The sequence below is a fragment of the Lathyrus oleraceus genome, chromosome 1 (genome assembly GCF_024323335.1).
Source record: "Lathyrus oleraceus cultivar Zhongwan6 chromosome 1, CAAS_Psat_ZW6_1.0, whole genome shotgun sequence".
Classification (NCBI taxonomy): Eukaryota; Viridiplantae; Streptophyta; class Magnoliopsida; order Fabales; family Fabaceae; genus Lathyrus; species Lathyrus oleraceus.
The window spans coordinates 9,516,307-9,530,503 of NC_066579.1; the positions used below are offsets into that span (position 1 = coordinate 9,516,307).

Here is a 14,197-nt window from a genome sequence, read left to right on the forward strand (position 1 = left end):
ACACAACTTTGATCACATAGCCTACTGAAAAGCTCTCCAAAATCTTAAAGTAAACTTTGGATCTTTATCTGATATAATACTAGTGGGGACACCATGCAGTCTCACAAATTCTAAAATAAACAACCGTGTAAGATGACTTGCCTTGTAAGTAGTTTTCACAGCTAGAAAGTGTGCAGACTTAGTTAACCGATCCACAATAACCCATATGGAGTCATATCCACCTTGCGTACGAGGTAACCCAACTGCAAAATCCATTGAAATACTATCCCATTTCCACACTGGAATTTCTAAGGGTTGCAACAAACCACCTGGCTTTTGATGTTCGATCTTTACTTGTTGGCACACTACGTATTCATTCACAATACTCCGCAATATCCTTTTTCATTCTAGTCCACCAATAGTCCTTCTTCAAGTCTTGATACGTTTTTTATGAACCTAGATGTATGGTAAATGCACCTTTATGAGCCTCTTCCAAAACTTTTATTTTCAACTTAGTAACATTCGGAACACAAATCTTTTGGTTAAAAAGAACAATTCCATGATTAGCGAAAGTGAACCCTGGTTGATTTAACATCTCTTGTAATTTCTCATCTAACATTTTCCCTTGCTGGTTTTTTTATCTTAGGGTGGAAGTAACATTCAAAATTCCCATTATCACACCATTTTGAGTACAAGCAAACTGAAGGTTAAGATCTCGAAACTCTTCCAACAAGGAATACTCTAACATCATTAACTCATATTTGTGTATATCTTTCTGACTTAACACATCTGCAACTTTTTTCGCTTTGCCTGGATGGTAATTTAGCTCAAAGTCAAAATCTTTTAAGTATTCCATCCATCTCCTTTGACACGTGTTCAACTCCTTCTGATCAAACAAATACTTCAGACTCTTGTGGTCACTAAACATCTCAAAAAATACTCCATATAAGTAGTGACGTCACACCTTCAAGGTAAAGACAACATCTGTTAATTCAAGATCCTGAGTTGGATAATTCTCTTCATGTATCTTCAACTGACGAGAGGCATATGCTAAAACCTAACTACCCTGAATTAACACTCCTCATAATCCCTTCTTAGAGGTATCACAAAATACTTCATAAGGCTTACTAGGATCATGAATAATTAAAACAGGAGCAGTTCTTCGAACTCATGAAACTATGTTCACACTTTGAATACCAACTAAAAGGAATCTCCTTCTGAGTAACTCGAGTCATTGGTAAGGCCAACTGAGAAAACCCTTTAATGAACCTTTGATAGTAATCTACCAATCCTAAGAAACTTCTTACTTTGGAAACATTCTTTGGTCTTTCCCAATTAATAATTATTTCAACCTTCGAAGGATCCACTTTAACCCCTCCCTGGGATATGACATGACCAAGAAACTTAACTTCGGTCATCCAAAATTCACACTTACTTAACTTGGAAAAAAGTTGCTTCTCTTGCAGTACTGACATAACAATCTTTAGATGTTACCCGTGCTCTTGCGGAGTACGAGAATAAATAAGAAGGTTGTCAATAAGGATCACTATATGGCATTAAATGGAGCCTTCATATAATCCATGAAAACATCTGGAGCCTTCGTCACACCAAATGGCATTAAAAGGAACTCATAATGGCCATATCGGGTTCTGAATGCGGTTTTTGGTATGTCAAAACTCTTAAATCAGATTTGATGATATCTCGATCATAAATCAATCACCTATAACACATAGACTGCTTTCAATTGATCTAACCAGTCTTCTATCCTAGGTAGGGGATACTTATTCTTAATGGTAACTTTATTCTACTGGCGATAATCAATACACAAGCACATATCACCATTTTCTTCTTCACCAGTAACACTAGAGCTCCCCATGGTGAGACACTAGGTCAGATAAAGTTCTTGGTTAACAACTTTTCTAATTGATTATTTAATCCTCTCAACTCGAGTGGTTCCATACGATACATAGAAACAGATACTATGGCCTTTCTAGGTACCAAATGAATAAAGAATTCCACTTCCCTTTCGGGAGGTAGAGAAGTGACATCCTCGGGGAAAACTTCTATAAATTCACAAACTATAGGAATTTGTGAAACCTTTAGATCATCACTTGATGCCTTGGTGGGGACCAAGAGAACATATTTTTCCTTCTTGAATAAGAAATTAACCATGCCAACCGTACCTTCCAAAATAGTCGTCAACACATCCTTTGGAGTAGCTTCACTAGATTGATTGATAATTAATTTCTCTTCACACCCGATGAACACCGAATTGTAAGAAATCCAATTCATCCCCAAAACTACACCAACCTTCTTAAGTGGTAAACATATAAGGTTAATCTGAAAAATTCTACCATTCATCGATAGCGAACAATTTTCATAAATCAAAGGTGTCTCAACAACGTCATCCATGGCGGTAATTACCACCATATGAGAAGACAAGGGAATTGCTTTCAAACCAAGATGCTTCATACATTGATCGACACAAAATAATGTTTTGCCCCATAATCAAACAACACAAAACAAGGATGAGCATTTATCATACCCCAAAATTCACCCTACCCTTCACAATGTTCATCTACGCCACTAACCTTAATCATATTCATATCCTTGTGGTCATTCATTTCATCTGCTTAGCCATGGTCTAATATAATAGGACAGGTATCTTAGATTCCAAGCTTTGTGCTTGCACCTAGTGGAAACTAGGGTTTCTCTACAACTTAAGGTGGCTCAACAATCAAACCCTAACCTGAGGGTAGATCTTAATGATTGTGTATTATGCCCATCATTGGTAGCTCAACTGTGACTGCTTGGTGAAGCAAAATCCTAATTTGGGGATTCTCACTTGATCATGGCTCCATAAACCCTAATTATGTCTCATGCCCTTTGTATGGACTCCTAACCCTAATTTCAACTGATCTATCATCATTCATGGTGCTTGATTCTCTTGCTTGGTTAAAGTGCATTTAACAACCTCTTGTTGGCTTTGTGGCTTTGATTCCATTCACTTTGTTCATGACCATTGATCCTAGTCTAAGTTCTTGGTCCCATCATCTTCATCAGCTTTCATTCTTGGGTTTTCATCTGGTTATCTCCTCATGCTCATAGCTTGCTCATGTCTTGTCTCATTTCATTTAGCCATTATTCAAAACTCCAATTCATGTCATTGGTGTTTGGTCCATGGATATTTTGTTAGGTCATAATCATTGTCCATTTTGGTCCTTAATATGGCTATGGTCCATTCACGGGTGGTATCCATTGGTTCATGTTAATATAGTTCATTTATTCCATTATTTTCATCATTTTCCATTTCAATCCATACAAGGCATTCCAAGTCATGTTTATCCATACAATGCATTCAAAGTCATGATCATGGTTAATTCAATGCATCTTAAGTCATACATTTCCAAGTCCATTCATGTCAAGTTTCAATCCATTTACAAGTCATATTCCATCCAAATTACAATCCATGTTCATGTTCATCATTTAGTCCATTTCAATTCATGTCAAGTATCATGTTCATGCATGGTCATACAAGATTCAATTTCAAAACCAATCAATTCCATTCAAATACCTTTCATTATATGATCATACAATAGTCATTACAAGCCATTACATGTCCATCCTATGAGAAAAATGCAAAAATGAACTTTGGCCAAAGGTTGACTTTGGTCAACAGTTGACTTTTTGTCAACTTTGACCAAAGTCAACCCAATTCTAAAAAAACCCTAATTTCCCTAACCCTAACCCTAATTCCATCTCTAATCTTTCCATGACCCATGTTGACTCTTGATTTACCAATGGCACATGTTGCTTATGGTTTCCAAGCTTGATGTCATCTTGAACCATTATGTTACATGAACCATGGCCAAATCAGAATTGCAGATGGATATGTACCTACTGCACATAAGCTACAAACCCACCTAGCAACATGTACATGAAGTCACCATTGAGCAATAACATGATGCAAACCACAAACCAAATGCTAGAACCAATAAACTGAATACCTACTGCACAAGCCCACATTAATGTCTGCTATCATGCCATGCTTAAGAGCCATTCTGCAAGTTGAGAAAGCAGAGTTGCAGGACCACATGAAGCCACATCTATCTGATATGCAGAAGGTTGCAATGCACATGCTTAACACTATTATCACAGCAAAATAGTAAGGGAAAGCTATTCACTCACCAAAACCAGGACTTGCATCACAATCATGAGCAATGCATGCATAAAGGCTAACATTCACAAATCAAGGAACTGAATACAAAAAACCAAAACCAAAGCAACAATTTAACCAAGCAACACAACGAAAATATTCATTGAAATTGATTACATCATAACCATTCACTGAACACAACTCAACCTAACTGAACATAGCCTAGGGATTCACAGTCTAAACGAGAAACATAATCATAACAAAATTGCATCGAATTCATCAATTCCCTAACTAAAAACGCCAACTGAATTTCACTAATCCCTAAGTTTCCCCAAGCCGACCTAACCTGCCTCATTCAATTAACAAAGTCTTTATAAAACCTCATCATTTCCAATCATTAAGGGCTCTCGATTCACAAAACAATCATTACACCAAACATTCTTCAATCTCATAATTCCCTTCATCTTCATCATCCATATTCAACCTTCACCATCATCATTCACCAACCTTTAACTTCTCATAACCTCTAACCTCTAACCATTCTCCATTCATCATCATCAAAATCTCTCAACATTATCATCATTCAACAGATTCGATATCAACAACTCAATAGAAAGAGAAAATTGAGACAAGAGAGGGAGAAGAAGAAGATTTGGTGTTTGAGAGTAGAAGAATGAGATTCAGATTCATTACCTAGAAGCAGAGAGTTCGTCGTCGTCTTCGCCTCCATAACCTACGGCAAGGAAATTCCTAAACTTCACTTTTCTTCATTTCTTGATACTGAAATGTAGAGGAAAGCATGAGGAATCAGAGCCCTAAATCCCTGGGCTCTGATTCTCTAGGAGTAGCATTTAATTTAAGTTCTTGCACTTAGGGTTCTTGGACAATTCGTTTTGGTCAATGGCTTAGAGCTTGAATTCCATGGAATTGATAGGAGATTCGGATAAAGCTTGATGAGACGATTTCATTGTTGGCCTCATATTAGGTTTTGGATGGCCACCATCGCCGAAGGGGATTTCCAGTGCGGTGGCCTCTCGGCGAAGTAATGAGCTGAGTTTATTTTATCGGCGTGCGTTTATTTTTAACATTTGAATTCAATTTGATCTTTTCCCCCACGTGGTCCATTGTTAGCTTGTGATTCACACGCTGAAATTTTGCATTGGCTTTGTTTCTGTTGGGCCTCATGTGCATGGGCCCAACCTCGGTTTATTAACCATCATCCCCGATTACATTCACACCCCCTGGACAGAACAAGTTCAATGGACCTTTTGGCCCTAGGCTCATATGCTTGGATTGTTGTTCACACCCAATTCCAGACTGCATACCCCTTGGCCCATTTTCCGTTATATTTTATTTTATTTGATTTTTCTTCCAATATTTTCATGATTTTATTTCTTTTATTGACTTTAATCATTTTTACCATGTTTAGAAATAATAAAAATGTATTGATTCATTTGTTTAATTTTCATGATTAATTGTCGTGTAGAATTTACTTAGAAATCAACATGTTTTGTTTTACTAACCAAGTTAGAAAATCCTCTAAAAAATATTAGTTTAGCCATGTAATTTTTAATGTGATTAATCATTACAATTCTTGACTTCTAATTCATGTTAAGATAGGTTTAAATAATTGAATTAATTTCACATACCATGTTTGACTTTAGTTCCATTTTAATTGATAAATCTCTTTGATTGTGGTTATTGAATCCAAATTGAAAATGATATTTCAATTTGACATGATGTGTTAATATGTCCTTTATTTTCACCACGATCATTATATCTACATCATCACATCATTTCATCATAGCATTTCATGATTCATTTTGTTTAGCATTTTAATTACATTTAGTTCATATTGTTTAACTAACCCCATTTGTGTTTGTGTCCACATGTGAGTTTGAGCTTCAAGTACAATCCAACATATTACATTGCCTTTAATCCATTCAATTGATTTGTATTGTATGGAGTATCATGCCACTTGTATGTTTTAGGCATGTTACATGCGTTGTATTTTGTCTAATTTCTTTCCATTTCCCTTTCCATGTTGTAATGCTTACACCCCCCCCCCCCCCATTGTGGGTCATGTGTCCCCACACCCCATGAAGATGTAATAGTTTAGGTTTATGCTTTTGTTAGTTCATCATGCATGCTAACTAAAAAGATAAAAAAAAAACTATAAAAACAAAGCATTTCAAAAGAAACAAAAGGTACTTGATCCAACATCAAGTTGTTTTCCAAATAAAACCTACACCATTGCAACGCAAGTACTTGATCCAACGTCAAGTATCTCTCATCCATTCCATGATTCACATCTCTTCTCCATTCTCTTCTCATCTTATTCTATCTCTCTTCATTCTCTTCTCAATCTCATTTTATCATCTCTTCTCCATTCCCTCCTCAATCTCATTTTATCTCTCTCTTCTATTCTTTCACAAACCTTTTCATAATAAACTCAAACACTTAATCCAACATCAAGTATCTTTTTTAAAACCTTTTCATAACAAACTGGAATGCAAAAATGAGGTGTGCGTGCTTGTATACAACATTCAAGTACTTGGGTTGTCGGCCATACCTAGCTTGAGGACCCGACACTTGACTTCCCTCTTAAAACATCTAATAATTCAAACAAGTTAGGTCTAGGTGCTATGAGGGAGAAAAAGGTAGTTAGGATACCATTGTCCTCTGGACTCCCAAGTATTATGATTGTTGGTCGTACTTAGTCAAGGTTTAGATACTTGTTTCCCTCTAAGTTCCAATGATTAGACTTGTCAAACTCTTTTCATAACTCAAATCTCTTTTGGACAAAAATGAGCAGTTAGGATAACATTGTCCTCTCAACTCCCGAGTTTTTGAACTATTGAATGTAACTAACGAAGGGTCTGATGCTTGTTTCCGTACTAAAATTAACCCCAACAAATCAAATCATCTTTTGCCTCCATGCATTCTTCAAAACCTTTCAATAAGGACGTGTTACTTCCGTTCTACCATGAACAACGCTTAAGCCTCCATGTGTGAGCAAGTAATGTTTAACTACTAGAGTGTGATCCAAGAGCATCCATTTTACCGCAAACAAGCAAATACTTCATGCTCACATGACAGAGTATATAAGCCAGTGAGCAGTAGCACGTGAACGTCAACATTGTTCATAAAAACAACCAAACACATACTCCGTTTATGAGCGGAACTATGGAGCTCTGACTTCCTCATTGCACGTATGAAGGTACGCAGGCACAAGGGCCCAAATCCTTGGCAAGCACACTAACTTAAAACTTATTCTCTCATCTCATTTCCTGATAGTAAGCAACATCTAGATAAACAATATCCATACACATTGATACAAGCAAGTGATTCCCATGGAGTACCATGGATGTGAGGGGTGTTACCTTCCACTTGCATAACCGACTTCCAAACTCACTCTTGGTTATGAGACCATTCTCATTTTAGGTTTTATCTTTGGAATAAATAAAATCTGGTGGCGACTCTGTATTTTTCGCGGCACGACACCATTTACATGACATGTACCAGCGATCAAAGCATTGTTACCCTTAGCCTTCTTTGCATCCAAAGTATAAACCTGGCCAGTCCTCTTTCCATGCATCTAAATCTTATTCTAAGGATAATCTCTAGCCATGTGTCACTCTGATAAGTAAAACACCTAACTATACCTCTGGCACACCTCCCATAATGAAACCTCTTACATATTTGACATTGGGGAGGTTGGGGAGGTTTTGCATGTTGCACTTGTTTTTGTTTGAAAGGTTAAGATCTAGGCCTAAACTGATGACTTGGTCTTCCCTGGTCCTTCTGACCAACCTTATATTGATCCCTTTCTTCCTGAACTTTCTTCAAACTACTCTCAAACACATAACACTACCTTAGTAATTCTGCATAAGTAGTGAATTCCCTCTGAGACACACTATGAGAGATTTCACCCCTTAAACCAAACAAAAACTGATCAATCTTCCACTTCTCATCTGGTGCATAAGAAGCTTGCCTAGAGTAAGCAAACATATCTTCAAACTTTTCAGCATACACAACCATTGACATTGTACCATGTCTAAGTTGCTGAAACTCAAACTCTTTATGAGTCCTTAAAGTGCTAGGAAAATACTTGTCCAAAAAAGTAGTCTTAAAATGTTCAAAATCCTTAAGTACCCCTCGGTTAGTCATAAGACTCGAAGCAAACACAGCAGGTCCCTTCATCATGTGAGAAGCAAACACAACCTTATTCTCCTCACAACAGTGCATTATCTAAAAAATCCTTTATATATTGGTCACCCACTCATGATCCTTCACAGGATCTAATCCACCATGAAACTTAGGAGGATTCATACAAAAGAAATCACATAAATTACCACTTGCAACATCTTCTGGGACCGCTTGAGGGTGAAGACCACCATTCAATTATCGCATCATCTGCTGCATGAACTGGTTTTGTTGTTGCTGCATCTGTTGCATAAACTGAGGCCACTAAACACCTTCACTACCACTACGTGGTTCTGAATCAGAATTCTGAGTTTTGGGTCTACTACGACCTTTACGTCTATCATCCATAAACCTACACATCATATAAATAGAGTTAAGTTGATCAGGCTCATAACTATGAGTATGACATCAAGAACAATGATGATAACACACATATGATATAGAAAGAAATACTCATAATATTACATGGCTAGGTCGAGGATTTGACTTGCTCTGCTACCAATTGTAACAACCATATATAATACATGTCTAGAAATACATATTATACACAGTTTTAATGTTGGTACCGAAATACATAAGTGCCTAGTTACAACGTTGTACATATTTACATGCCCAAAATGAAACTACAAACATGGCACAATATATACAAGGGTGCCCCGAAATAAAACTAGGAACTAGATCATTATAGAATAATCTCAAAATTGATATCTACACAGTGGAAAAAGCCATCCTAAACATCGAACAAGTGAGGACATCAAGCTATCTTGTCCTTACCTTTCACCTGCTCATAACTACCTGAAAAATAATCAACAAATATGGGGTGAGATAATAATCCCAGTGGATTCCCTATCTTATGGGTCCACTCGACTCTATGGGGTTTTTAATTAATTCTCTAACTTAAGTCAACGAGGGAAATAAGACTCAAGTAATGGGGAAAATCATGCAATGTATGGCAACAAGTTACCTGAGTTCTCGTAACTAAAATAAATCACTATTCATATTCACGAAACATCAATCCCTGAGCGGACCTACGTCCAGACCAATCTCGATTCACGCATGCTCATATGATTTGACTTTCGTAATGGATATCGGGTACTCTATGAGACTCAAACTCAGTTCAAGCGACTGTTGCCCGTATGGGCCTATAATCTACTTAGGGTATCTGGTGTCCACCTTTGCGCCATGTACGCCCTTGTTGGGACTCAAACTCATTTAAGGAACGAATCACTAGTGTTGCATCACATTCCTAATTTACATAAGCATATCAAAGGGGATGTACACCCTCAAGGGAAAATTTATCTGAATACATGATTATTTCTGCAAAACTTGATTGAATTTGTCAATCACTAGGTGACCTTATTCACCAATATTCACATTATTAACACATGTTTCATACAATTCCTATCATTCATGGCTAAATAACTACTTGCCCACAATACACACCGAGGTATCATTGTGTACAAGCATTTCCATCTAAGTTATTCGTCATACCCTAAGTTATCTTTCTAGTCCATTTACCTAGTTATAAACCTAGGTTTCCTCACTCATCTTCATAAGGTTTTAAACATGTTATTTCACATCTATAACAACAACAATGTTTAGAATACATCATAATATGACTCACTGCATTCATAAGGCACACAATATAATATAACATGGTACAAGAATAATGATCCTCTATATTATCTTTCTAACGCATGCGTCCGCGTCCAAAACGGAGTTACAACACTCAAATTATATAAAAATCTAACCTAATAAAGATTTAGGTTAATAACTATTCATTACACAAGTATTCAACAACAAAGTCTTGGCCTAGTAGTAAGACATACACCATGACAAGGAGGTCCCGGGTTCAACCCACATCGGTGGTGTATCTCGTTTTTTTAAGGAACTAGGTCAATAGGTCGACCTAAGAAAGCAGTATGTCAACCTATAAAGGTCTTAGGTCGACCTATAAGAGGCGACACATGGACAAGGGCTACAGGCTTCAATATTGAGGCACGGGTGTCGACCTAAGCAAGCTATGTGTCGACCTATGTTGAAGAAAAACTTCTATTGATCGACCTAAACAAGCTATGTGTCGACCTATACTAAAGAAAATTTTCTATAAGTCGACCTAAACACGTATGTGTCTACCTATACAGGTCTTTTTGATATGAAAATCCAACTTCTCCAACCTGCATATTTTTGTTTCATTCCTAACAACCCAATCCATTAATATAATCACTTACACACATCAAAGGGACATCATACCACATACCTTCATTCCCTAATTTACTCAAGAACAAGAACACATATTCACAACATCAACAACCACATCCAACATATGAAACACAACAAAATCATTTAAAACATAACCAAGTGAAGTTCATGGTAAAACTCATAGTTAAGATAGAACATTCATCAATTATCCTATGATTCTAAAAACCCTCATTTTTAGAAATCGTAGTGTTTCTAACTAGAACCCACCTTGAAGAATAGATAAGAAGATGATGATATTGTTGAAAGAGGATGAAAATAGATGGTGATTCCAAGCTTGTATGTTGCTCCAAATTTCTTCTTTTTACCACAAGTTTTTCTCTTCTTTCTCCCTATGTTCTTATTTATATGTTTCTCTAATATTTCCCTTTTTTTTACCGATATATAGCAAAAGGATTGGTACAATGAGGCATAACATGATAAAGTTGGTAAGGCATGTGTGGTAGAAACATGTGGTCACAAAACAAAAGAAAAATGTGTGGATAAAAATGAATGGTAGTAACGAATATCTTAAGTGGTATTATACTTAATATTTGTTCTACTATAGTAATTGACTCATTATTAATGTTATCAAAATATCCCTTTTTGTACCAATTAATAAAAGATCGGTCTCATTAATATCAATTAAGTTAATCTGAGTTCACGAGTTACTCTATTTATCTTAACTGATAACTTCTAGAGCACATAGGAACTCAGTTGATCTTAACTGATATGAATTTGAGTATTTAAGGAAACACAGGGTATTACACATATTGTGTGACAGATCAAAAATAGATGCAGATGATAACTTTTCTTTTTCATAACCTCGTGGATTTGGTAACCTCATGATTTTTTTAGGGGCATGCTAACAAGTGCCCCCAGGGCACTTGTTAAGAATTCCTAATAAAGAAAATATTTTAAGTTCAATGCATTTAATACACACAATATTATTTTAAAAAGTTGATTATTTATGTTTTCAGTGTATTAAATACATATATTTTTAGAAAAAAAATGTCTTTTTAATCTCTTAAATAATGCTCAACTTATCTTTTTAATCTCTTAACCAGTGCCCTGAGAGCACTTGTTAGCATTTCCATTTTTTTAATATCATATGATGGATATTTATAAAAAATTTAAATCATTATGGACAATACAAAAGTCTCAGGGAAATCCCGGCCATACAAAAGTGTCTGTGTAATCCCGATCATACAAATCATGTTGACTTTTTTACTTCATTTTCCCAATGCATTATATGTATCGCATATGTGTTTCACATGATCTTGCAACTTCGCTATCGTAGTCTCTTCAAAAGTCACTGACGGGAGGCAATGGACAATCATGTTTTAACTTCAACTAAACCCAATGATCGTTGTTGACAAAATCAACTATAATAAGTTTATGTTTAGTCGCAGACCCAGATGGAGATAACACAAGTGCAAAAACATGTGATGCTAAGGTATTGGACAACAAGACCAATATCACATTGTATCTAGAAGGAATAAGATAGTTTGTATTAGGAATGATCATCCATTTGTCACACTATTGAACATCCAAGCTAAGGATTCTTAAAGAACTTATAACATTTGAAATTGTGTCATATAACACATTGGAATAGACATTATTATTGAACATCTAAGCTAAGGATTCTTAAATAACTTATAACATTTGAAATTGTGTCATATAACCCTTTGTTTTAACCGGTTCCGACGGTGGTTTCAAATATATTGTTTCTGGATAGGCAGTCTTCCTCAGTTGCTCTTTCATGTGAAATTTCATGATATCGTCAGCTTTCGTGAATCTCTCTTGTATCACTTCCCACTCGGTCATGATAGATATGTTTAATTTATCATCTTTCATCACACCATTATCATCAAAATAGAGTCTTTTCTAGTGACTATAAACTTCATCCTCTAGAACAAGTCGATATATAATGGGATGACCAACTAGCTTGTCAATCAAGTCATGATTATGTATATCGAAAATCACATTAAATTTCCATGTTTCATCTGCCATACGGTATCCTCACAATTTAAATGGACACTCACATTTTTTCGACCCCATGTCATCTCGTTTCAACTTCCTAATTTATGGTTGGTACGTGCCACTTCTTTCGCACCTCATTATTACAAGTGCTTGTCTTTAATCTGAACCATTGTTGAACCTTTCGATTACAACTCCAAACCCCAATTTCTCAGCCTTCACGCGGACCCATTGTAGCATATGCTCACAAACAATAAACTTTTATTTATTCCTAAATTGTTCACGAACATCTAACTCAACAACGAGCGGTCAAGCACCCAGTTTAACATCATCATTTACTTCGTCCGATTTAACATCATCATTTACTTCATTTGATTTAACACCATGATTCACTTCAACCAGTTTAACATTCACACTCACAATAACTTTAAGAAACATATTTGGGTGCACCATATCTAATGACACCAAAAACATGGGGAAAAAACATCTTTAAAACTTAAAGTATCAGGAAAATCTGGATATGCATCTCTGGACCACATCAAACTTCGTCCAGAGATGCATATCCTGACTCAACGTTCTATTTTTCAACTCAAACATCAGATTAATGCAATGAATGAGGGATGGAATGAATGAACTTATCTGCAATTCCAGCTTCTTTTACTCCCTTTGATGTGATGAAATACAAGAATGATGTTTTGGTGTTGAAATGTTGAATGAGAGAGAGAGAGAGAGAGAGAGAGAGAGAGAGAGAAATTTTAAGGATTTTGAAAATGGATGATATTTTTGGCATGAAGAAGAAGATCATGCAAGATGGTGTGTTATCCAATTTTCCAGCGATCAAAGCATTGTTACCCTTAGCCTTCTTTGCATCCAAAGTATAAACCTGACCAGTACTTTTTCCATGCATCTAAATCTTATTCTAAGGATAATCTCTAGCCATGTGTCACTCTGATAAGTAAAACACCTAACTATACCTCTGGCACACCTCCCATAATGAAACCTCTTACACATTTGACATTGGGGAGGTTGGGGAGGTTTTGCATGTTGCACTTGTTTTTGTTTGAAAGGTTAAGATCTAGGCCTAAACTGATGACTTGGTCTTCCCTGGTCCTTCTGACCAACCTTATATTGATCCCTTTCTTCCTGAACTTTCTTCAAACTACTCTCAAACACATAACACTACCTTAGTAATTCCGCATAAGTAGTGAATTCCCTCTGAGACACACTATGAGAGATTTCACCCCTTAAACCAAACAAAAACTGATCAATCTTCCACTTCTCATCTGGTGCATAAGAAGCTTGACTAGAGTAAGCAAACATATCTTCAAACTTTTCAGCATACACAACCATTGACATTGTACCATGTCTAAGTTGCTGAAACTCAAACTCTTTATGAGTCCTTAAAGTGCTAGGAAAATACTTGTCCAAAAAAGTAGTCTTAAAATGTTCAAAATCCTTAAGTACCCCTCGGTTAGTCATAAGACTCGAAGCAAACACAGCAGGTCCCTTCATCATGTGAGAAGCAAACACAACCTTATTCTCCTCACAACAGTGCATTATCTAAAAAATCCTTTATATGTTGGTCACCCACTCATGATCCTTCACAGGATCTAATCCACCATGAAACTTAGGAGGATT

At 36.2% G+C, this 14,197-nt stretch overlaps 2 protein-coding genes across 2 annotated transcripts; both read right to left on the bottom strand.

The window, feature by feature from the left end:
- Positions 1 to 8,005: 8,005 nt before the first annotated feature.
- On the bottom strand, positions 8,006 to 8,383 carry LOC127087157 (uncharacterized). The gene has a single exon (XM_051028024.1). It carries the CDS (start codon positions 8,381 to 8,383, stop codon positions 8,006 to 8,008), a length of 378 nt encoding a protein of 125 aa, XP_050883981.1.
- A 222-nt stretch (positions 8,384 to 8,605) lies between these two features.
- Positions 8,606 to 14,116, bottom strand: LOC127087168 (uncharacterized). Its single transcript, XM_051028034.1, has 2 exons — positions 13,743 to 14,116; positions 8,606 to 8,693 (listed from the first exon to the last, which is right to left on the bottom strand). The coding sequence occupies exons 1-2, from the start codon at positions 14,114 to 14,116 to the stop codon at positions 8,606 to 8,608; spliced, it is 462 nt and encodes a 153-aa protein (XP_050883991.1).
- Positions 14,117 to 14,197: the final 81 nt, after the last annotated feature.